We start from the raw sequence: 26,969 nt of genomic DNA on the forward strand, positions 1-26,969 counted from the left end.
CCCAATAGTAATTCTAAATACTTTGTTTAGATTACTCTTGTCTTTTAAAGTGTTTTTCTTGTTGTCAGGGTCTTAGTTTGTCATATATTCACTCTCTTTAGTTTAACCCTTTCTTGCTTTTGGTGCTTTTTAGTTTGTCTTTAAATTTCTTTGGTTTTGTCTTGGAGTTTTCCTTTCCTTGGCCTCTTGAGTTGAGCTTAGATCTATTACATCTTTCACTTTGATGTTGAATTCTTGATGGGTTGATTGGAGGTTCTTTGAAGAATTGAACAGGAACTTAAGAGCGAGTGAATACAATTAAAGAGTGAAACACAAGTGAAATTGAGTGTAAACACGTAAGGAGTGGTGAGACCCATTTGATAATTTTATCCACATTACTTGTGCTAACCACTTACTGTGTTTTGTGTTAGTTCTTCTTTCCTCTCTTTCATTGCAGGAATTAGCAATTTTGAGCACTCCACAATGTTTCATTCACGTTCGACCTTGATAAAGGATATCAACTTCATTGTGTCCAGAATTATCAGGCTGAATAACAAACTTGGGGAACTTAGAAGGGAGGACAAGCATGATAGAAGATCATTGCCAATCGACAAAATAAGTGTTATTAGGTGCACCAAGTGTGAAGGATATGGACACGAAAATTATCAATGTCATAATTGGAACGCAAAGTACATGACTCTTCAAGAACTCGAGGATTACATTGAATACTTGAAAGAGGTGAAGAGGAGTGTTAGGCAAAAGGTCGAAGTTAGACGAGAGCAACAAGCAAAAAAAGAGCGTGAAAAGGCGGAAAGAGCACTAAAGAAAATGTGGGAAAAGACAAGACAAGAGAGAGAGTTAAAAGAGAGAAAAGAGCTAGAGATGAGAGCTAGAGAACAACAAAAGGAAGAGCTCCAAGAAAGAGTTAGAGAAAGAAAGGCGAGAGTACAAATGAGACTACAACGATTTGAGATGTTGGAAAAAGCAAGACAATTGGAAAATTTGGAGAGGGAACAAAGGAAGAAAGCGCTAATAGAAATAAAAGAGAACGAGCTGAGAGAGAAAAAGAAGAAAGAGCGACAAGAGAAGGAAAAAGAAGAACTAAGAGAGAAACACGAGAAGGAGTCTCTCCTCATACTCCTAACATGCATGGTTGAGATGGAATCCTTAAAGGGGGATTGTAATATTCTGAATTGTTGTTCCCATTCACATCATGATTTTTCATTTTCATTGGGACACTTACTCACCTATCTCTTTTTGTCTTAATGACTAGGGAAGACTTATACATTAAGGAGCAATGACATAAGTAATGGGGTGAAGAAAAGATGATAGAAAAGGCAACAACAACATGGGTAAAACATGAACCTGACTTTAATCATCTGCTTGTGTGTTTGTCCTATCATGAAAATCCTAACGGATTTCAAGGACACTCTTTTTCTGTTATGATTACTATGGGTTGTTTTCCCTTTTGTTTCACTGTGGATAATATAGTTGTGTTGAAACTCTTTGATGTGTTATGCAGGTTTATCTTTGATCCTGGAGGGCAATCTCTAAGCACTTTGATAATAATAGATTGGCCTCTTCCATGATTCTAATCTCATTTTTTTGATAGCATTTTATTTTTGTCTTTAGATCGTTCTGGTTTTGTGTGCTTTTAGCACTTATGTTTGTGTGTTTGGTTGTAGGTAATAAAGCGCTAAAATTCGAGGTCGAATTTTCTCCAACCCAAAGGCAATGATGGAGGCGTGGTTCGGGATCGTCACAAGGATTTCAAAGCAGTTGATGGAATCATGCCTAAGACCTTCAAAGAGATCACGGATTAGCTTCAGATCATATAATAGGAACTCTTTTATAATTTTTTTGTAATGTTTTTGTTTGGGATTTATCGGACCTTTAGTTGTGTTGGGTTTTTTGGTGTTTCGGCCCATAGTATATAAGCTCTTGTGAAACACTTTGTATTCAGATTTGAGTTATATGAAAATTTGAGTTTTCTCTCAAGTCTTGAGGTTCTCCTCAGAACCACCGATCCTTATCTTTGAATCTCTGATTCAAAGCGGTGGATCTTCCTCACTTATCTTGGAACCTCTTCCAAGTGCGTGTGATTTTCTCCCGTTCAGAAAAAATCCCCGATCGACGTCCTCCATTTTCCCCATTTCGTTCTAGGGTTCGTACCCATTTTCGTTCTAGACAAATTTCACCCCAAATCCAGACGATCCTACCTGATGAAACCTAAAATATAACACAATTAGCTTGACATTAGTCAAATAAAACACAATTAATGAACCTTTTAATTTAATAATTTGGTATTAACTTTATTTTAATATCTGAATAATGATTATATTGGATGACAAAATAGTAGTGTTAGATCCGAGATTAATCACTCTTGAATTTTATAATTAAGAAACCAGTTTGCTCACTTTTTATAAATAGAGTTGCATGGGTTGGTAGATTCAACTTCATTTATTGTTATGAATCACAACGCAGCGGCAAACGAAAATAAAGAGCAACACCAATAATGAGAAAAAAGAAGAGAAAACTAGTAGAACTAACCCATCATGAAATATTATGTAAAATGAAAAAAAAAATACGGTCAATTAAATCAATGTTGTAAAGTCATGTCGAGTCATGCACTATGGTATATTTTATTAATAGAAATTTACTCACATTGTATATTTTATACAATTTCTTTATTTTAAGAAATTATTATAATTTTCAATAACCAAACTTACATTTGTGGTGTAAAATTAAACACTCATATCATTAAAAAAAATGTTTATATAACTATATAATACCTTCTATTTTTTTTATATCAATACTAAATAGAAATTAGTTAAAATAAAAAACTTATAATTAATAATAGGGATACTATACAAGCATATTTAATATATATTTTTTAAATTTCACATTAAAGAAAAAAAAATACGAAATAAATTTTAGAGAATAATAATAATATATCTTCCTAAAACTCATAAGTAATTTTACACAATTGTAATAGGAACAAAGTAATTTTGAACAATTATAGTAGGAATAATGTGTAACACCTAAAAATTAAATAATTAACTATAGTATAATCTCATCAAGGTTTTTACAATACAATCTAAACATACACAATAAAAAAGAGTAATATATATATATATATATATATATATATATATATATATATATATATATATATATATATTTTGGCGGATCTTGGTCGAAAGTTTTGGAGGGACCAAAGTAATATAATTTTCTTATCATTTGATTAGATCATTAGTATAACGCTTTAAAGAATGAATCTTCTACCAAACAATTGAATCATTAGATTTGATCATTAATAATATGTTTTAAAATATGTGAAGGTGAAGAAGTATAATTTATCTTGTTTTCATCTTCACATATAACTTCCCTTTTATCACTTTTACAAAATGAATTTATTATTTCATTCTTCATCGATATACTTTTTTTTAATATATTAAAAAATAATTTATCATAATTTGATAAAAGATTAAGAGACATAATTATTAGAAAGAAAAAATATTATAATTAAGTCACAATTAAAAATCAGTTATAAAAAAAACACATAATACATCATTTTTTCTATAATCATAGAAAATGAGTATACAAAAGGCTCATAAGATAAAAAATAATTTTAAAAACTATTAAACTATTATTTCATCATCAAGTGAGACAAGAGAAAATTACATTTTTTTTCAAAAAATAAAGGAAACAAATGAGAAATGAGAGCAAAAGTAATGAATATGTGTCTAACTTAATTTTTTCTTCAAAAAAAAAAACATAAGAGTGAGAGATGAGTACAATTTTGTGAAAAAATTAAAAAGGCAATGATAGAAGAAAATAAAAAAATATATTAATAAATGTTTAGTTTAGTTATTCTTTTTGCTTGTTGTTACTCTTTTCAAAAAATGTCAAGTTGGTGAGTCAGTTTTTTTAGTCTCAATTAGTTCCAATGTTTGAATCGCAATTTGATATTTTTAGACGAAAACAAAGACTAGAAGAATAATTATACCTAACTATTTTTATTTTTTATTATATTTAATTTTATGTTTTATTATTTATTAACATTAAATATTGTATTTTATAAAAATAAGTAAAAACACAATTTAGTTTACATAAATTTTAAAATTATACTATTTATAATTTTAAAAATTTCAAATATATATATATTTGTACAAAGAGAATTAAATTATAAAAAAATCATGTTCTTAATTTTTTTTCTATACATGTAACTATGTATGCACTACAAGAAAAATTATTTTTATCAGATGTTATTTTTTGCATTTTCGGAGGTTTTAATGCTCACTAAAGGTATTATCCGCAGTTTGCTTTTTCCTAGAAAAACCAGCGTTGTTAACAGATTATCGACGATTTTGACTAACCCTTGGTAAAGTAGCACTTACCTGTGGTTTTGAAACCCTGGTATTTACTAGCGGTTTGGAACCCTTGGTATTTATCGGCAGTTTTGAAACCCCTGGTATGTACCGGTAGTTCTGGAACCCCTGGTATTTACTAACCGTTCTAGAACCCCTGTATAACGGTACTGAAATCCCATTTTCAGTGTTTTTTACCCTTACAATGCAATTCATTATTTGGTGATGCTTTCACTTATTTTTCAAATTCCCTTAATTTTATTTGTTACACTTTTTGAATGCATATAATTCTTAAAACATATGATATAAAAAGAAAAAATTCTAATATTTGGACATTTGTTTATAACTAGATATAACATTCATAAAAAAAAAGAAACATTGTCTATAAGTTCAATGTAATAAAGTTTAAACGGTCAAACTATGAAATATTGCAACATCTTTGTTCTTATAGTTATAAAGTCAAATATAATGAAAATCTAATAAGATTATTCAACTATCAATCTTGATCTAAATCATTTATTTCTTCAATAAGAACACTCCCTTTATCAAATACCCAACATAAAAAATAATCATAATTAGTAACATTCTTTATATAACAAGGAAATTTAACAATGAACTCTATATCCCAATTATGTTCCTTCCTTGAAGCCAAATATAAAGGAGTAGTTGATTTTGTAATGCCTCCAGAAGTATACATTTGCAGAGTATACAAGCATATGCAAGACTAGGTATCCAAAGAGGTTGCAAAAAACTTTTGTTTATTAATCATGTTTGTCGGCATCATTCTGCCAAAGGGGGTATACAAGGTAGTGGAATACCATATAAGATCTTGAAATCATTAAAGGAGTACCAAGCATTCTAAGAAATATACATACACAAAATTATGCAACTGCATAATTTAAATTCAAATGAACATTAACAACTTATCTATAATAACTTTAAGTCATAGGAAACACACAAAGACAACGTATTATTGATACTTTGTACGACATCAATTTAGAAAAACAGTCACACAAAAAGGATAAAAAAATCTTCAAAAAAGTCATTGACCCTTTGACATATATAGAAAACATGTCAAACTAGTCATATAATGGCATTAATACAACAACACATGCACATATTCCATATAACAATAGTCACTTCATTCTTAACATTTTTAAGAAATACCACCATTACCTTGGTAACTGGAAGTAGAGTAGTTGTAGTGAGAAGGCTACATCAATCAATGGTGCGGGCACTTCTGATAACATCATCAATACTTGTGATCATACATCATTCTTCAATTTAGTATTCATCAACAAAAGCACATGTTATTTTAGTACCAAGACGGCAACAAAGTACACCATTTCCAACTTATTTAAACTTCATCAATGCCATCACATGACCAAAACTTTTATCCTGTACCATAACCATGTCCTCTTTCATCCATTTTTATAATCTGAGGGCCAGTTATGTAGTAATCTATTTGTTTTAGTAAAACTATTCTTTTGTTGATTTTTCTATGAAACAATTATACAAACATTTCATGTGCATTTCAAAGGAGTTGTTGGTGTTCACCTTAAGTTCAGTAAAAATTGTTGCCTCAATGTAGTAGCCCTTGTTACCAACTCTTTTGCACTATGTGAACAAAGTGGCCCCTTCTTTTTTTCCATCTTCAATATAGGAAATAACTTTTTCCATCTTAGGAACATATTAGTAAACTCACGCTCAATCCAAAGCCAAAATACATTGTTGCGGAGCTGAAACAGAAGACACGTAGCCACTCTCATTGTCAGAGGTCATGGTGAAGCTTCTCTTGTCGTCGCCACTGATGGTTGAAGACGTAGCGTGGAAGTTCGTGAAGGCTGCGAGCTTAAACAGTGGTAGCTCTTGGTTCGTCAGAGTTTCTCCAGCGTCGTGTGGGTTGAAGATGAGGGAAGAAGGTAGCCTCCGTCTGGTTCAGTAATCGTGGTGCTAGGATTCCAAAAGCCGACTCCATGAAAGCAAGAAGAGGGAAGAAGATGAAAATTCCAAGGTGTTCGAAAATTGTTTTCTCTCTCTATGTTGTGTGCTTGGGTAGTTTGTTTGTGTTTAGGGTGAGTCAATGGTGTCTGAGAGGAATAAACATGATGTGCAGTAGGAGGTGATTGAATGGTGAAGTCTGTGTAACCTTTTTTCCCTGGGGTTCTAAAATATTTCTTTGAGGTTCAGAAATAAACCTATAACACTTAATAGAGATTCTAAACACCTTCGTTATTCACATTAGTTACTAAGGTTGTGTTAACATGAAGTAAATAAACTTGGTGTATAATTATCACAATTCACATGACAAATTTAAATATTGAAATAATTTTTAACTTTAGAAATTATATATAAAAGGATTAACATTTCACAACAATTTATTTTTATTTAAAATCTAACATCCAAAAACCACATATATGACACTTGGATTTATACATAAAAAAACATTCAACAAAGTATAATTGTTGTTTAAGTTCTTGGATGAATGCTTGATGAAGGATTATCTTGTTTTCTTTTAGAGTTATGAATATGGTGAAGTTGTTTAAGAAAGCTTTTTGAAAATTCCCACTGGACATTAAGATAGCAAGCCATCTAGATGTGAAGGTTCATTTCTCAAGCTCATGAAAGGAAGAAGAGAGTTGGATTTAAACTTAAAACTCACACGGCATTAACAACACTTAAAGAGCAAAATGAAAGAAGAAACAATGAAAATGGAAAGCAAAGGAGATGATAAATGGAAGAAGCACGCCACTCATAGGGGGGATTTAAGCCAACCAAACCCTAGAGATGAGTGATGGTGCCGCCACTTGCAAGCAAGATAAGGCAAATGTGAGTTCACTTCTAGGAAGGAGAGCTCACGGAAATTTGATGGTTGAATGCACAAGTTTATAACAAAATGATCAGCCCTTTTACAAGACAAAGAGCACACTTTAAATAGGAGTTCATAGGGGTCCTTTAGCAAATACAAAAACATGGAAAGGATGAGCTAGCAAATCTTAAACCTAGGTGAAAGTAATTCTCGGCCAAAATGAGTGAAGGTGATTGGTGGATGCATTCCCATGAGGATTCTAGGCCAAAAGGGGAAGGAGACCAAGTAGCCTTCAATGGAATAACCTAAAAAGGCAAAAGGAGATAAGGTACATGTTTACTTTTGCTTTTACTTTATGCTTTTTGCTTTCCTCTCTCTTCCACTTCATCCATGTGCTCCAATCATCATAAGCCACCTAGCCATGCTTTACCTTCTCTTAACTACCTACAAAACAAGACAAACAAGGATTAACATGTTGGTTTAAGTTAATCTAATCTTGGTCAAAAGGTTAACTTTGGGTCAAAGTCAACAAGTCAACCAAAATAAGTCAACTAGAAACCAACTTAGGGAATTCAAACTAAAGTAATGCAAAACAAAGATAAAGATGATGGAATAGAAGACTCCCCTCTAGACATGCTTCTAGTGATCCTTCTTGAGGGAGATTCTAAGGAGGTGGTCACGCCTTCATCAATGCTTGATCACAACCAATAATAACCATATCATCAATATAAAGAAGTAAGAGAACAATGCAGGTATATGTGTGATGAATGGACAAAGAGAAATATATTAACTTTGGGTAAAAGAGAATATTGGAATGAAACTTGTCATACAATGCTCGAGGACCTTGCTTCAAACCATATAAAAAACATTGAGCTTGCACACGTTGTAGATGAAGAGAGGAGGCCCTAAGGAGGAAGCATGTAAATATCTTCAGTCAACTTACCATGAAGAAATGCATTCTTCATATCCATTTGATCAAGGAACCAACTGTTAGAGGTGGTTATGGAAATGATAGTTTTGATAGTTGTCATTTTGGCAACAGGTGCAAATGTCTCATCATAATCAATATCATATTCATGTTTGTTTCCTAAGACAACTAGTCTTACCTTGTAACGATTAAGTGAACCATCAGAATTTAGTTTCACATAATACACCCATTTGTAGTCTATAGGTTTGATATAAAGAGGGTAAGAAATAATATCCCATGTGAAGTTCTCTTGTAGAGTCTGAAGTTCATCGTTCATTGTCTTTACTTAATGTATATCTTTAACAGTTTGTGAGTAACAAGTAGGAATAGATGTGTCGGAAAGAGAAGTTGTTAGAGAAGTATGAGAAGAAACATACCTATTTGGTGAATACCTATTAGGAGGACGAGACATTCAACCAGATCATCATGGTGCAACTGGTACAGACACAAGTGGCAGATCTGAGTCGGAAGGATAAGTGAAAACTTGATGATGACGTTGTGAGGATAATGTAGAAAATGTAGGAAGCATAGCAACATCATTTGAAGTAGAAGAAAGACAAGGAAACATAAACTAACTATAAAAAATATCACAATTTAGTAATGCGAAAACATTGATTAGAATTATCATAACACACAAAACCCTTATGAAAAGGACTATACCCCAAAAAGGCACATTGGACCGATTGTGCCTCAAGTTTATGCCTTTCAAGTGGAGGTCAATGAACAAAACAAATACCCAAAAGTATGTAAAATACTATAATCAGGGCGAGTTTTAAAAAGACAAAAGAAAGAAGAGTAAATACCAATTACTGTAGAAGGAAGGCAGTTGATTAAAAACACAGCAGTGGAAAGAGCCTCCACCCAAAAATTGGATGGAACAGAAGCTTGAAGAAGCAATGTGCGGGTCATATCAAGCAAGTGACGATTTTTCCATTCAGCAATGTCATTTTGCTGAGGAGTTGTAGGATAAGAACATTGAGATAAAATATCATTTTGTTGAAGGTATTTCTAAAACTCATGAGACATGTATTCTCCATCAGAATTTTAGTGAAAATTTTGAATTTTTGTTTGGGATTGAGTCCCATCATATGTCATGAATTTCTTAAACATGGAAAACATTTTAGACTCAGAGCAAAGCAAATATATCCAAGAGACTATAATCATCAATAAATGTAACAAAATATTTATAACGAGCATGAGAAGCAACAAGAGACATACCCCAAACATCACTATGAATTATTTCAAAGCAAGATGAAGCACGGTGAGCATTAATTGGAAAAGGAAGAGTTTTACCTTTAGCCAATTTGCAAACAGAATAAGAGGCGTACTAGGAAGAACATTTTTATTTCCCAACAAACTAGATTTAAATAAGTGAGACAAAACACTTGAATTTGGGTAATCCAATTTTCAATGTCAAACCTCATAAAGATTTATGACATTATTATAAGATAAAGACAAATGATTAGAAATAAATTGGAGCGAAAATATTTGTCCCACTTTACGCCCCTTCACGATCTCTTTCCTTGATACCTACTCCTGCATAAGACAAACAAACCAAGAAAATTTAACATCACAATTATTGTCCACTGATTGACCAACAACAATAAATTGGAAGCAAGTTCAAGTGAGACAAGAACATTTCGAAAATCAGGGTTTAGGTCACTAATATTAGTGATAAAAAGAGTATTTCCATCAGCAATTTATATTTTCTGAGTACCATTATAAGAATGTACATTATGCAAATTTTTAGAGGAATCCCCCATGTTATTGGATGCGTTAGAATCAAGGAACCATGGGTGAGAAACACTAGAGGACTTACCTTGAATACTCAATGATGAAAGAGCAAAAAGTACCATTTAGGTAGGAGGACAAATGGTTGCATTGGTAGCGACATGAAATGCTTGTACAAGATGTTATGTTCGTCGTGGAGGACGTGTGGGACAATCGAAAATGATATGACCTTGTTGCTTGCAATAATAGTAAAAATTTGGTTAAAATACTTTTTTTATCCCAATTTTCGTCAAATTTTGTCAAATCAGTCCTAATTGTTTTTATGTTGTGGAAAACTATTAGCTCAAGTGGTTGAGAGTACTTTATTATGTTGAAAGGACTTGGGTTCAAGTCCTAGGTATGTTAATTGTGTGTTATTTTAAATTGTTTATTATTTTGGTAATATGCTTGATTATGAGGAGTGATATTATAACCCTAGATTTATAAGAATTGTCTTGAAAGATGAATTGGTTGAATGGTTGTGCATTTACTTGACAATTATGTGGTAGTGTGCTTAAACCTTGGCTAGAGCAAAATCTTAATTGTCATTATTTTTTTTAGCCTTGGAAAACAAATTTGGAATGAAGAGCTGGAGGTAAGTGCTACGAACCTAGACACGGGGAGTAATTAGATTTAAAGTGACTTTAAGCCACTTTGGTAGGAGTGTGTCAATTGTGTCCCCACTTTTGAAAAAATGCCTCAATCAGGTCTTTCAGAAAAAAAATGATTAACGTCATTAACGGTACGCCATGTGTCACTCTCTGGGTTTTTTAATTTTTCTAATTTCTTAAAAAAAAATTTAACTTTTTTAGTCTTTTTAATTTTTTTTCTACAAAATTTTTTGTTGTCACATCAAGTCTCTATTGTGACACGTGGCAATGTCAATGCCATGTGGCAGGATAATGCCACGTGTGGCAAATGTTGTAACATCCCTAGGGAATATTACTTAAAAATAAATATTAAAATAAATAATTGCATTAATAGCCATCTCGATAAAAATCCCAACGCGGGAAAATTTCAATTTATTAAGATAGCGCGCCAAAACTCATAATTGAATTCATAAAATGTTACAAGTTCCCAAAATTTGCATTTAAAATATAAAATACATATGAGTAAAACTCTAGCTCTAATCCCATGCTAGCCCTCACTCTGCCATCTGAACATCCTCAGCACCACCTGTATCAACATCTGCTCCCGTGTAACGAATCACACGATCATCGTCAAACACAAACAGAAAGGGTGAGCTGAGAAAATAAAATAACAAGCATATAAACACAAGATAGATCGTTTACCCATCTTATTCATTATCTATAATTCTTGGCCAAGACCCTAACCCCAAGACTTATCAGTCTCCAAATCATACAATTTGTTAGCCTTGGACTCGGGAATCTGATGCTCACACGAACCTGCCCGCTCGTGGTCCTGCCTCTACGAACCTCCCCGCTCGTAGTCCTGCTCTACGGACCTACCCGCCCGTAGTCCAACACATGTGATCCACCAGCCCCCGTACCTCCCCGCACGTGGCATCTCTCAACGTGAGCACGGAACATACGAACCTACCTCGCTTGTATCCCCACGTGAGAGTAACTTGATATGAACCTCCCCGCTCATATCATCACATGTCACACCATCCATGAACCTACCCGCTCATGGCACAACATCTCCCGATCCAAGCAAAGCATCATTGTCAGTTAAAACAACACACCAGGAAGCAAAGAACAACAGCGTTACCGCCTGGCTCGGCCCACTCGCCGCCAGGCGAAACTGTTCCAGACCGCCTGGCGGTATTCACTCACCGCCAGGCGTCAGCGTTCTCCTAGACCCACTGTTTTCTCGTCACCGCCTGGCGGAGCACACCGTGCCGCCAGGCGCCTGCTCAGTGCAACTCTCTCACGCTAAGGCTATCGCCTGGCGGTTATCAACCGACCGCCAGGCGCCATACCAGAAGCCTCCAACAGCTGATTTTTGGCACACTCACTGATTTGGTTCCTACTAGAATATTACCATAAGTATCACTCTTCCCATTCATCAGTACATTATGCAAAGTTAACCAATCATACAACAATCAATGGAATTACGCATAACCATACTCCTATGTCCATATATTCCCCACAAAATTTCCCCCAGTTCTTTATCCCAGCATAATGTCTAGGTCAACCTTAACGAGATTGCCTAATCCATTCCCTCTGACTTATTCAAGTACAGATTCAGAAATCATTCACCCCCTAGGCTATCTAAGTATCACAATAGAACAGTTGCTTAATTCCATTAACACCGAATTTCAATAAATCCCACATCCTTATACTTACCAACTTCCAACATTGTTACATCCAGTAATTTATCATCAATTGGCTTACCAAAACATGAAATCTTATACTCCCCATTTACTTGCAGCTACACTATTTTTCCACCGCATTCTTATACCCGATTATTCATCTTCATTACCTTCCCGTTACCCAGTAATCATCAATACCTTATAATACACTTCCCTTCTTCTCCCCTTACTCTATTAATTACTACGAATCTTTCCTTAATTAAAGTTTCCTAACAACTTACGCACAAATTTTGCCCCTCTCGCGTCACCCTATCTCTGCACAAAACAGGTCTGCGTCCCACTATCGCCTGGCGACAAGGGTAACGCCGCCAGGCGGCATCCCAATACCATGATGAAATCTCAGCTTTTCCTGCACTGGCGAATACCCAAAACCCTCCAAAGTTCTAACCAATTCCAAATCTCAGGCTCAATTCACTCAGCATGAATTAACAAACCATCACATCATTATATTATTCAATTACCTATCATACTTCTTCCGATCGCATAGCAATCCTATTTAGCCTACCACTCTTACCATCCCTTGATTCCCGTACGAATCTCTCCTGTCTCCAATCAGATTCTTAATACGCCCAAAACCTCAGAACACATGAAATAACACAAGATTATCCAATTACACATACAAGAAATATCCAATTGAAAATCACGCAGGCCACAATTTCAAGAAAAACACAACAAACACAACGACAATGCCACACATCGCCTGGCGGTTCATGCTCACCGCCAGGCAGCTCATGATACAAAACCCAGAATGGTTATTACTGATGTGCCGCCTGGCGGCACCTTCATGCCCGCCAGGCGGTTTCTGGACGGAACCCCGAATTTCCAGAAAAACAGCGTCAAAAGGAGAAGGAATTCATGCAATTATACAAGACAGTACATAATCAATCGATCACGAATCAAAACACAGTAAGCAACTCCCCTAACCTGGGTTCCTTGCTAAATTCGAGTAGGTGTGCTTATCCCTTCACCAAACCTCCCTAGTCCTTGCTTTCCACTCCAACCTTTGCGTTTTCAGCCTCCCTACCTTACTTTATTAGTCCCAATTCTCGGAAAAAGCCTCTGCTTATGAGTACCACGAACCCTCAATGCTATTTTCTTCTCTTTTAACCCTTCCTCTCACTATCTCTCTCCCTTAATTGCTCCTTTAGTGGCTTACACGAATTTTTAAATAAAAATGATACAAAGGCTAACCAATTTGCTTAATTAACCCTCTGTTTTCCAGCCCTTAGGTTACCCCTCCTTGGCTGCTAAGTTTCTAACCCTTCCACATTCATGCACAAGAAAAATTTGGCAAAAAGGAATTATTTAGTTCTCACCAAGGTTTGAACCCACACTCCTGCACATACCACACCAAGGCCAAACCATTCAACCAATCCTTATTTCATGATAAATCCTACAATTTTAAGAGTTTATCATGACACCACACATTCAATACATAATTACATAAAAATACATAATTTAATAACATCCAAGTGACACACATAGGACTCGAACCCAAGTCCTCACACACAATAAAGTACTCTTAACCACATGAGCTAGCACTTTTCCACATCATAGTCCCTCACATTTATTGCTTTAAATGTTCTCGCTACTCGTCCTAATTAAATAATTAATTAAATAACTATTTAATTTTCCCGGGTCTTACAAATGTCATTCTACTGATTTCAATTTAGTACCCATATATACCTGATTGTTTCAATTTACTCCCCACTTTTGTGACTTTGGTTCAATTTTGTCCCAATTTTTTTTAATAATTGAAGTACATTTTTTAAGTCACTTTTTCATAAGATTAAAAGTAATTAAGTATAAATATTTTTACAACATTAATTACTGATATATATATTAAAATTTAGTGGTAAAAAAATGTTATACTAATAGAACAATATAATCATCCACTTTTTTTTTTCAAAATAGAGCAATATTTTCTCTGTCCAATTCAAGACCAAATCTATTATTTGTATAAATGTTATACTAATATTTTTTTTATTAAAAATAACTTTTTAGCATATTATGTTATTGTATATTATTAACCCATATCTTCTCAATGTATTCTTTGACCACTAAATTTTAATATAGATATAAGTACTTAATTTTGTAAAAATATTTATACTTAATTAGTTTTAATCTTATAAAAAATGAATTAAAAAATATACTTCAATTATTAAAAATATATTGGGATAAAATTGAACTAAATACACAAAAGTGGAGACTAAATTGAAACACTAAGATAAATATGGGTACTAAATTGAAATTAGTACAATGACATTTGTCACACGTGACATTATCTTGCTACGTGGCATTGACATTACCACGTGGCACTGACATTGCCACGTGTCACAACAAGAACTTGACATGTGGCAACAAAAAAATTTTGCAAAAAAAATTAAAAAAACCAAAGAGTGGCATGTAACGTGCCGTTCACGGCGTTAATTATTTTTGTCTGAAAGGGACCTGATTGAGGCACTTTTTCAAAAATGAAGATGCAATTAACACTTTTTTTCTCAAGTATCAAATTGACACACTCCTACTAAAGTAGGTACCATCCAAATAATTAAACCGAGAAAGAAGTCAAGAAGACGAATAATATTGGGTGGTTAACAAAGCACAAGAAGGGGGCTAGGGTTAGGTCCTTGCTCTGCATCTGCATTTTTGTGTGTATGAATGTAGAAGATGATGGTGAGGGAAAGGGAGAAGTGGTTTCCTTTGAATGAGAGTAGAAGCTAAACCTAATTTTCATTAGAGTGGAGCGACAAAGTTAGTAAGGAGACAATTGTTTCATTGGAGTGGATAACTGTGTTTTCTTTCAAAATAAATCACGTGCCCAATACCATTTTCAATTCCACCATTCCACCAAATATCACGTCAACAATAATTTTTTTTTTCGAAATTCAATTCCAAATTTTCGGTTTACACATTACCGAATAACAAAAAAGTCATATCTTGAAGATCATTGTATCATTATTCTAAAAAAATATAAATAGTTTCATTTACCTATAATTTTTTATTCCTATTACTCAAATTAAAGATCTAGCTCTTAACTATAATCAAACTTTAGTGCATACTACGTTACATCAAACTAAAATGATTACTTTTTCTCGATTGATTCTACTAAAATTAATAAAACAAAAAAAATATTTAAAATAAATAAAAACTTATTATGTGTAAAGAGCAAGAATTTTGAAGGAAATTAAGAAAAAAAAATGAGAAATAAGATAAGAGAAGAAAGAGAGAAAAGAAAAATAACGTAAGAGGGTGGATAATGTCAAACAGTGAAAATGTGCAATGTTTTTGTTTTTTAAAGAAATTATCTCAGAATATATTTCCATACATTTTGAATGTGAAATAGATAAAAAGTATTACATGTTATATAATTTCAAGATATTATATAATTATCTAATATTTTTTCTATTATTTAATTTTACTCCTCAAAGTGATTGTTTGGTTACTAAAAATTATAAAGAAAAAAAGAAGACGCAGTAGAAACTTTATGTGGGCCCTCTCAGGACCCTCTGTCGTCTAGTCACAGGTCACACAGATCACAGGTCCTACTTTCCGTAAGTACTGAAACTTCTGTCATAGTATGCTATCTCCTCGCACATGCAGAATCTGAACTTCTTACTTTACTGCTCCAATATTTTTCCCTGTTCATTATTTCTATTATTCACTCTTGAATTTAATGTTAACCGAATTTATCTGATATTGGTTTCATATTGTTTATATCTTTTAAAAGAATAACAAAGTATCGTGGCAGGTATATTTGTTGTTTCAGGATCTTGCTTTGTTTATTTTTCAGTGTGACAAACAAACTCAAACTCCTGTTTTGGTACCGTTGAGGTCGCTTTCTCAGTTGAGTTTGCTTCATACATTTATTGTTTATTGTGTGGTGCTCTCTATAGAAACCTTCTTGGAGAAGAAATGGAGAATAGGGTACCCTTCTTCATCTTCCTCTCCTCTTACTCATTCATGCTGCTAATTATCTTGCACCTTTCTTCTGCTCAGATGCCAGGTACCTACCCTCTTCTCTGCTTTTGCTTATTTCAAACTTTCTTCTCTACCCTTCAATTGCTTTCCACAAAGATTGAGTCTTTTTCTTCTCTAGTACCGGTTTCTGCAATAAAAATGAAAAGAGTGTTTTTTTTTTAGTGTTCGCCATTGTGCTATGTAGTCTCTGTTCTCTGGCACTGGTTCTTGGTTCTTGTGACACTGTTTCTTCTTTTCCCTGTTCTTTCTCTCAATGTTTTCTTGCTGTGCCCTTTAGTCCTTTGATGATGTTTTCTTGTGGTGGCGACCTCAAATTTGAGAACTGTTTTTAGTTCACCTGCCTGTCAGTTCTAAAATGAAACCTTTTTGCGTGTTTCAAAATTCAAAACCCGAGATGAGTCGAGTGAAACAATTTCGCACGGATACGATGTTGTCGCATGATCAAATATCAATGTTTCTAGCAATGTTACAATAGTAGCTGGAAGGATGCACGTAGCTTAATTAAAGTGATTAAATGCTAACTGTGAGTAATCATCAGTTAACATAAGCAATTCTTCAAGATTGAAGATTGTTTGCTGCTTGGAACCTGTAGTGGTTGTGTAGTTCATAAGATTGCTATTATCTATCTTCATATAATCGAAACTGTGTGATTAGATTTTTCATTTATCTCAATTCTCGAAAAACTATTGTTGTCTGATATTTACTTGATTTGATTTCCTCAGTAAAATCTGGATACTAGATTATGCTGTTATTTGGTGACAAAAACATGTCATGTTTTGCAGGTTTTGTGAGTCTGGACTGTGGTGGAAAAGAAAATTTCACTGACGAAATTGGTCTTACATGGACTCCTGATGAACTTAGGTATGGGGAAATAAGCACTATATCAGTTGCAAATGAGACAAGGAAGCAATACACAACAGTACGACATTTTCCTGCTGATTCTAGAAAATACTGCTACTCACTTGATGTTGTTAGTAGGACAAGGTACTTACTGAGGGCATCGTTCTTGTACGGGAACTTCGATGCAAACAATGTTTATCCAAAATTTGACATTTTCATTGGTGCTACTCATTGGTCGACTATAGTTATATCTGATGCTAACACCATAGAAATGAGAGAGCTCATATTTCTGGCTTTAAGTCCGACAGTTAGTGTATGTTTATCAAATGCAACAACAGGAAAGCCATTCATATCTACTCTTGAACTCCGGCAATTCAATGGTTCAGTTTATTATACATACACCGAGGAACACTTTTACCTCAGTGTCTCAGCAAGGATAAATTTTGGCGCAGATAGTGATGCTCCAATCAGGTATCAGGTTTAATCTTTTCTGTTCCATAGGTTGCTCTAGTTAATCTTCTGAAGACTCTTTTCATTCATTGTGTGTATTTCTGCCAAATCAGGTACCCTGATGACCCATTTGATAGAATTTGGGAGTCAGATTCTATCAAGAGAGCGAACTATCTTGTTGATGTTGCAGCCGGAACTAGGAAAATTTCCACCAACAAATCAATTGAAGTTAGCAGTGATGAAATGCCACCAATGAAAGTAATGCAGAGTGCTGTGGTGGGCACAAACGGTTCTCTAACTTACAGGTTGAACTTGGATGGTTTTCCTGGTTTTGCATGGGCAATGACATATTTCGCAGAGATTGAAAATTTGGCTGAAAACGAATCCAGAAAATTCAGGCTAGTTCTTCCTGGTCATCCTGAAATTAGTAAGGCTGTGGTAAACATTGAAGAAAATGCTCCAGGAAAATATCGCCTCTATGAACCAGGATTTACCAATTTATCATTACCCTTTGTTTTGTCCTTTAAATTTGCCAAAACATCTGATTCTTCCAGGGGCCCTCTTCTAAATGCCATGGAGATTAATGAGTATTTGGAGAAAAATGATGGCTCTCCTGATGGTAAGTTAAAAAATCCTCTTTGATTTAACATCTGATTCTCCTGTTATATTTTCTGTGCTTGGATTTGATGGTTTTCACTTTGCAGGAGAAGTTATATCTAGTGTACTTTCACACTACTCCTCAGAAGAATGGGCACAAGAAGGGGGTGATCCTTGTCTACCTGTTCCATGGACATGGGTCCGCTGTAGCTCAGATCAACAGCCAAAAGTAGTTTCAATGTAATACTCTATATGTTTTAAGGTTTATTATAACAAAAACAAAACGAAGAAGAAAACAGAAAGAGAAGGAAAGAAAAACCAGCTAGCTTTTGCTAATAACAGTTGCTTTGTGTTGGTGGTGATGACAGTTTATTGTCCAGTAAAAACTTGACAGGCAATATTCCTTTGGACATAACCAAACTCACTGGTCTGGTTGAACTGTAAGTTCTGTATTGCTTTCTTAGTTTGCTTCAAATCTTTCAAACTTGTGGCTGGTGGCACAGTGATTTGATTCATGGTGCAGATGGCTTGATGATAACATGTTGACTGGCCCAATACCAGATTTCACAGGATGCATGGACTTAAAGATCATGTAATGGCAGATAAGTTATATTGACTTTTATTTTTTCTTTGTAGTTTTTAACTAAACCAGAAGCTCTTCCTCTTGCAGTCATCTTGAGAACAATCAGTTGACAGGTTCGCTCCCAACATCTTTGGTGAACCTTCCAAACTTGAGGGAATTGTAAGCTATCATGAACTTGGTATCAGTTTTTCGATCAAATTTGAACTTAGATATACTTTTGGTAAATCCAAATATGACTTGCAAGCTTAGCAACAGTCACTGCAATAATAAGTACTTTTTTGCTGATGCCCTTTGTCATATTTGGATAATGTTTAGGCTATTATGCTAAATACTTGGTTTATTTTGACACAATTTTTGTAATTGTTGTAGGTATGTCCAAAATAATATGTTATCTGGAACTGTACCATCCGATCTTCTGAAGAAAGTTTCTTTTTTAAAGTGAGTACCTTGTTTACTTTAACTTAAATACTATGCAGCATTACACTTCACCATTTTCACATAATGAACAATACTTTTACTTTGCTCCTTAACAGCTACTCTGGAAACGCTAATCTTCGTAAAGATAGCAGAAAAAAGACGCCCTTGTATGTGATTATTGGTTCAACAGTAGGAGCTGTTGTTCTGCTTTTGGCCACTATTATATCATGCTTGTTTTTTAAGCATAAAGGAAAAAGCAGATATTACGAACAAAGTAAGACTCTGAATCAGAATTATATACCATTTTTTCTGAGATTTTTGAGACTGCAGAATGTGATATTTGTTTACACTGTTTACAGATAGCCTTGTTTCCCACCCTTCTCAAAGTATGGAGTCTACTAAAAGCATTGGTCCTGCAGAAGCTGCACATTGCTACAGCTTTCCTGAAATCGAAAAATCTACAAATAATTTTGAGAAAAAAATTGGTTCTGGTGGTTTTGGAGTTGTTTACTACGGAAAACTGAAAGATGGAAAAGAGATAGCAGTTAAAGTTCTAACCAGTAATTCCTACCAGGGCAAACGAGAGTTCTCCAATGAGGTAATCAAACATTGCAGACATCTCAGCTTAATCAAACATTGTAGTATATTTCTTTGTTTCATCTTGTTTGGTTTCTAAGTAATGCACACAACTAGTTTCAACATTCTTACTAAACTGTGTTGGCATTGAATAGATATTTATATCATAGTCATGTTTTTGTTTGATCCAGGTGACTCTTCTCTCAAGAATACATCACAGAAACTTGGTACAGCTTCTTGGCTATTGTCGAGAAGAAGGAAATAGCATGCTCATTTATGAGTTCATGCATAATGGAACTCTGAAGGAACATCTTTACGGTAAGTAAGCCTACATGATTTAAATGAAGAATCTGAAATCCATGTACTCAACCATTCCTAATTTTCTGTAGCTCCATTAACGCACGGACGAAGTATCGATTGGAAGAAGCGCCTCGAGATTGCAGAAGACGCTGCAAAAGGTTTATACTACTTCACTTATGTATGTAGTTTAAGGTGATTGCATTGTACAGTGTTATTAATTGTGTTATCTCATGATGCATGTTCAGGAATTGAGTATCTTCACACAGGGTGTGTTCCTGCAGTCATCCACAGAGACTTAAAAAGCAGCAACATTCTCCTTGACCGACAAATGAAAGCCAAGGTTTCAGATTTTGGTCTTTCAAAACTTGCTGTGGATGGGGCCTCCCATGTTTCTAGCATAGTTCGAGGAACAGTAGGATATTTGGATCCTGAGTAAGTCCTTCACTGTTTTCCATGAATTTTCGGTTTATTATTTGTTGGGTGCCACAACAAAGTTTATCATTGTAACTTTTTCAACAGGTACTACATTTCTCAGCAGCTTACTGACAAGAGTGATATTTATAGTTTTGGCGTAATTCTTCTTGAACTCATATCTGGTCAAGAAGCAATATCTAATGACAGCTTTGGTGCTAATTGCAGAAACATAGTGCAATGGGTGAGTTTTAATTTCCAAGCAAAAGTATATCGTATCCTATTATTTTCAAAATAAATGTATCGGTGTCTTATAGATGTTGTATCCGATACGCGTGTATCGTATCTAAACTATGTTGTTTGATAGGCAAAAATACACATCGAGAGTGGAGACATACAAGGTATCATTGATCCGGTGCTGCAGAACAAGTATGACCTGCAATCAATGTGGAAAATAGCAGAGAAAGCATTGATGTGTGTTCAACCACATGGACACATGCGGCCATCAATTTCAGAAGTTCTGAAAGAGATACAAGATGCCATTGCTATTGAAAGAGGCGCCGAAGGAAATTCAGATGAGCCAAGAAATTCGGTTCATTCTTCAGTCAACATGGATTTGGCTGCTCCTGACAGCTTCCTCTCAATTGATGATTCCATTGCACAACAACAACCTACTGCACGATAGTTGACATCTTTTTTTACGACCTTTTAAATATTGGCAAAGCCATCAAGATCCAATTTCTCCTAGTTCTAGCTTTCAAATTTTGCCTTTTACTTAGTTGAATGTTGTGTTTGAACCGGAACATCGGTGATTGTGTCATTTTTTTACACTAAGTTTAAACTTTAGCCACTGTTTAGACAAATCCAAATCTCGTATCGGTGATTAAAATAGTGTAAAAATTTAACATACAAATAGAGGTGACTTTTTTATATGGTATGATCCATTATAAGATCACTTATCTACAATTGTTTAACTTGTAAAAATTAAATAATTGATATAACATAGATGTTTATATGAATTTAGCACATCGTCACCTCCCTAATGATGACTTACCAGTAGACGGTGTAGAAAGAGGGTTCAAAGCGATTCATTCTTTGGTCAACATGGATTTGGCTGCTCTTAAGAGCTTCCTCTCAATTGATGATTCCATTGCACAACAACAACCTACTACATGAAAGAATAAACACACATGCACAATTTTTTACTACCTTTTAAATATTGGCAAAGCCATCAAGATTCAATTTCTCCTAGTTCTAGCTTTCAAATTTTACCTTTCGCTTAGTTAAGTGTGGCAAATCTACATTGTGTTTGGACCGTAATATTAGTGAATATGTGAATTTTATTTTAACAAAAAAGTTTAAGCTTTAGCCATCTTTAGACAAATCCAAATCTCATATCGTCGATTAAAACAATATAAACATTTAATATGTAAATAGAAGTGACTTTTTATATGGTATGATCCATTATAAGATAACTTATCTATGATGGTTTAACTTGTAAAAATTAAATAGTTGACATAACATGGTGTTTATATATATTTATCACATCATCACTTATATTTTAAAAGTTAAATTCTAAGTTGGCATAATACAAAAAAAAATAATAATCAAAATTATGAGGCCCAATATTAGTAGTAGAATACATTACAAAAGATCAAAATGGATGTGTGTTTTTATGCTCAAACTAAGGAGCTTAACCAGAAATACTTAAAGAATCAATCTCTCTCTTTCTCTCTTTCTCTCTTTCTCTCCCTCTGAGTGTGTTTGTCTCACACCTTGAATGATAATATAGAGCCTAATCAGGTATAACTGCTACGGTTATGTAAGGTCATGCTTACTTGGTTTGCAAGTCAAGACCCATGTTCCTTATGTTCCGGTTGGACTCCACAATCATCGACTTAATACTAATGCATATGTAAGAGATCAACCCACACAACCTTTTTGTGGTCAAGCTGGAGCTAAGGGATCAAAGATCCTAAATGTGCTCTAATTGTGAATGCAATCATCATTTAACTAAACTAACTACCTATTTCAAATTAACTTAAGCCCTACATCTAAAATTTTTTAAACTGATTTGGGAGGAAAAAGGTTCCTCAGACCCCACGTCGTTTGAAACTACCAGCTCCATTTAGGCCAAAGTCGTAAAGAGACTAGGGGAGTTGCAACCCCCCGCCCCCTTACTAAATCTAGTAACGAGGGAGAGATAATAGTTAAGTCTCCCACAAATGACGAACCAATATGTAAAGATGTGTAGGTCGACTGAGGAGGGGCCTTCTACTACTTCTATGACACTATGTTTGTTCAACTAAGATTATCATTACTCCTGAGTTTTTTTGAAAAAGAAGTTCTACTTACTGATGTTGAATGTAGTCCGTGCTCATTTGCACCCTAATAGTTGGATTTTTGTTCGAGCTTTTCAAATACTATTTTGAAATTGTACCCATAAGACATATATATATATATATATATATATATATATATATATATTATTTTTATTTATTTTTAAGTTTTACCCAACCAAGAAGACCTCGTGGGCTTCATGGAAAAGTGTATTGAGTAGTGGAATTCTCACCCATTTTCTCTCTTCTTATATGTAATTCAAAAGGCAATTTTCTAAAGTTTGTCCCTCAACCTCTATACTTGACCTATTGACCAACTATTAGTAACTATTAAATTTCCAGAACATATAATTTCTAATTACAACAATATTCATTTTATTTAACCGTTTATTTTAATATTACAAAAAATAATTATGTAAATTCTTGAGCATGCACCAATTAAATTATTATTATAGCTTTTAGGTTTAAACATATTTTTCATCATCAAATTATTATAAAAATTGTGTTTCGTTTCTGGACTAAATTATAAAATATTTAGTCCTGTACTTTATAAAAGTCGATGTAAAACATCATTTCCAATATATGTGATATGTGAAGTGTTTCTTTTGTAACAAAAGAAATTTGATAATGAAATTAAACATAACCTTCACATGCTGTTTGTTCTGAATATATTGATTTTCATAAAGTATAAAAACTAAATATTTTATAATTTAGTTTAGAAACTAAATAAAATTTTTTATAATAATTTGAAAACAAAAAAACATATTTAACCTAAAATTTTATTATTGAAAATATATTTATAATTAAATATTTTGATATATACTACAATAAAATTGATTATTTTTTTCATATTATCAAACTCTTCATCTAAGTTTTATATCTATAAGTATACACATTTATAACATTTATATATAATCATGTAAATAAATTATTTATTTAAATAAAAAATAATTATATTAATTCTCCTAATATAAATTATAAAAAACTAAAAACAAAAAATAATAACGTGTTTATACATGGGTCTCAAACTAATTTCATTAAAACTTAAATACTCAATAGAAGGAATCACATCATTAAAAGGTGTCTACTTATTCACCCTATCTATTAGGTTGAATTACCGATAAATAATTTTATACATTCTTACAATAAAGATCTTAATATCAAAATTCAACCATTGAATATGAATAAATATTGTTCTCCCATTAAACAATATTAAATATTTAACTGAAAGTTTAATTTTTATTTTTATTAAAAGTAAGCGAGTTAAGTAAGAAGATGTATAAACTATTATTTTTAAAGTTGGACATCGGACCTTTTGATACATGGGTCTATCCATCTATCAATTTGGGGATCAAAAGAAGGTTACATGTAACTATCTAACCGTAACAAATTGGGTCAATCCCTTACATATACATTGGTATGTAAGGACGGTTTCACCATAATCATTTTCTAGCAAGTGTTTATCCACATGAATTTAGCAAGTATATTGATAGTTTTATTTTGGGTTTTTGGTTTGTGATAAAGAGTGCAAGTAAAAATAGATAATACTAATTATATAGATTGAGTGGAGTAGGAGCTATGAATTGATTTCATCTCATCTTCTTCTATTACACCACAACCATCTTGTTTACTTACTATACAAATCATTCAATGCCCTGAGAGTGCTCATTCTATGTAGATCTAGGTTCATCCTGATACAATAGAACCTAAGGACTTCAAACCTAGTGTGATTCCTTAACTCCTGGTATAATGAACCTTTGCTTTAATGTGCAGAACTCTCTTCCCCAACATCCCCTCTAACTACTAAAATAAACATCAATACATGTATGATGATTTGATTGGACTACAATTTGAGACCGGTTTCCCAACTCAATCCAAACTAGTTAAATAGATGAGTGATCAAGTCATCATTAAGCATAAATCAAACCAAAAACAATTGAATGAAAGCATAGATAAATACCCAAGAAGTAGAAATGAATAAAATCATAATTCATTACATCAAACCTGGACACGAGGGAGTTCAGCTACTCATAGAATATTACAATGCAATTCCAGCAACATCTACACATAAGATTTACATTAAGAGCATCTCCAGTGTGCCTCACAAACCCTATTCAATCCTACTGCTACATTTAAGGACCTCCACTCAATGCTTCAAATGAGGATCCAAGGTCTTTATTTATAGAAATTTTTGGGCGGTGCTCAACCCAACTTTTGGCGCTCAGCCACAAGGGTTTCTTCACAAGTGAGTTTCCTTTTCAGCTCAGCCCCTTATTTTGATGCTTAGCACGTGACCTTTTCCTCTTGGAAGAGTTTTCTTGGTTACTCAGCCCATGGGTTTGTGCTCCAGGTTTCCTTGTAAAGGTTTCCTCACGAGGCTCAACTCCATTTGTTGTGCTCAGCCAAAAAGTTCAAATATATTGTCTTGTCTTTTCTACTTCCATGGCTCAACTTCAGTATTGTGGCTCAGCTGCATACTTGATATTTTCTTTTATTTTTACTACAAAATAACAAAATATCATTATAATTCATAAAACTCTATTTCTCAATATCTCCTTTTGTATTTTAAGCTTAAAGAGGTTTGTTTTATAGATAAATAACACTATTTGATACATGATATGTGTCAATTTCATATGGAAAATTTACTTTATTGACATTTATTAGTATCAAGTTGGTGATCAATTGTTGAATATTGTGTTGGTAGATCAGCATTGTGAAAATTGGCGCCATGACCATGGAGTCCAACGAGAACACAAGAAGCATGGGTATTGACTTGTAGACCAAATCCAATTTCTAAATAAAAATAAATTTTCCATAAAAGCCATAATCAATAGTGTTCTCGCCAAGAGTTAGGAATCAACACAAAAGCGGGAAATGGGAAAATATACCAAAACCAAGCTCCACATAGACCTTCCAAAAATGATTGAAGGGTATAATGGAAAATTGAAAAGTTAAAGGCTAAATGACATAAAAACCTAAGAATTGGACATGTGTCAAAATATTAAATAGGGGTAAAATGATATTATACTAACGTACAATGACTAATAAGTGATTATGTGTAGACTAAAAAACCAATAAAGAATGACATATCCAAAAAGAATGGTACAATGATAAATTAACTAACAAAATCGAAAATGACAAAAAGCCAAAACAAAAAACCGGGTGTTACAAAAATGAATGAATGATACAATGGGGAATTGAAAAGTTAGAGGCTAAATGACATAAAAACATAAGAATTGGACGATGTCAAAAATATTAAATAGGAGTAAAATGATATTGTACTAACGTACAATGACTAATAAGTGAATATGCAGACTAAAAAACCAATAAAGAATGACATATCCAAAAAGAAGGGTACAATGATAAATTAACTAACACAATTGAAAATGACAAAAAACCAAAATAATAAACCGGGTGTTACAAAAATGAATGAATGATACAATGGGGAATTGAAAAGTTAAAGGCGAATAACATAAAAATCTAAGAATTGAACATGTGTAAAAGTAATAAATAAGGATAAAATGATATTATACCAACATACACAGATTAATAAATGATTATGTAAAGACTAAAAAACCAAAAAACTAATAAAGAACGACATATCGAAACCCAAAAAAGAGGTACGATGATAAATTAACTAACATAATGAAAAATGACAAAAAATCAAAACAATAAACCGATGTTACAATAAGAAATATCTATTAAAGGAAAAGTAAAATTGAAAATGACAAAAAAACTCAATTTTAGGACAATAGTCAAGAAATTAGATATGGGTAATTAAGTCTATTCCTTAGTAGTTGGACAAGTGTAAACATATTAAATAGGGGTAAAATGAAATTATATCAACGTATATCGATTGACTAATAAATAATTATATGGAGACTAAAAACAATAAAGAATATCATATCCAAATAAAAGAGGAGTATGATGACAAAATCTAACTAACATAATCGAAAATGACAAAAAACCAAAATAGTAGACCGGTATTACAATAAAAAATGTTCATTAAAGGAAAAGTAAAATTAAAAATGATAAAACCTCTATTTTAGAACAATGTTCAAAAAATTAAATATGGGTTAATTGAGTTTATTTCTTAGTAGTGTGTGTGTTTTTTGTTTTATAATACATCATAGATAGATAGATGATAGTAAGAATATATATGATAAAAATGAAAATATTAGTTAAGAGAAAAGTGAATAATGTAATGAATATGATAATATTATAAGAATTATTATAGTGATATTT

The 26,969-nt window shown here is 33.3% G+C and overlaps 1 protein-coding gene across 1 annotated transcript; it reads left to right on the top strand.

Moving 5' to 3' along the window:
- The first annotated feature begins 15,927 nt into the window (after positions 1-15,927).
- On the top strand, positions 15,928-21,327 carry LOC114190474 (putative LRR receptor-like serine/threonine-protein kinase At1g67720). The gene is made up of 15 exons (XM_028079372.2): positions 15,928-16,236; positions 16,994-17,522; positions 17,615-18,120; positions 18,206-18,338; positions 18,467-18,538; positions 18,622-18,690; positions 18,769-18,840; positions 19,051-19,119; positions 19,215-19,372; positions 19,458-19,696; positions 19,866-19,992; positions 20,064-20,132; positions 20,220-20,406; positions 20,494-20,629; positions 20,753-21,327. The coding sequence occupies exons 1-15, from the start codon at positions 16,146-16,148 to the stop codon at positions 21,068-21,070; spliced, it is 2,775 nt and encodes a 924-aa protein (XP_027935173.1). The 5' UTR covers positions 15,928-16,145; the 3' UTR covers positions 21,071-21,327.
- The last annotated feature ends 5,642 nt before the right edge of the window (positions 21,328-26,969 follow it).

Source organism: Vigna unguiculata, chromosome 7 (genome assembly GCF_037176805.1).
Source record: "Vigna unguiculata cultivar grain cowpea cultivar isolate G323 ecotype 2 chromosome 7, ASM3717680v1, whole genome shotgun sequence".
Taxonomy (NCBI): Eukaryota; Viridiplantae; Streptophyta; class Magnoliopsida; order Fabales; family Fabaceae; genus Vigna; species Vigna unguiculata.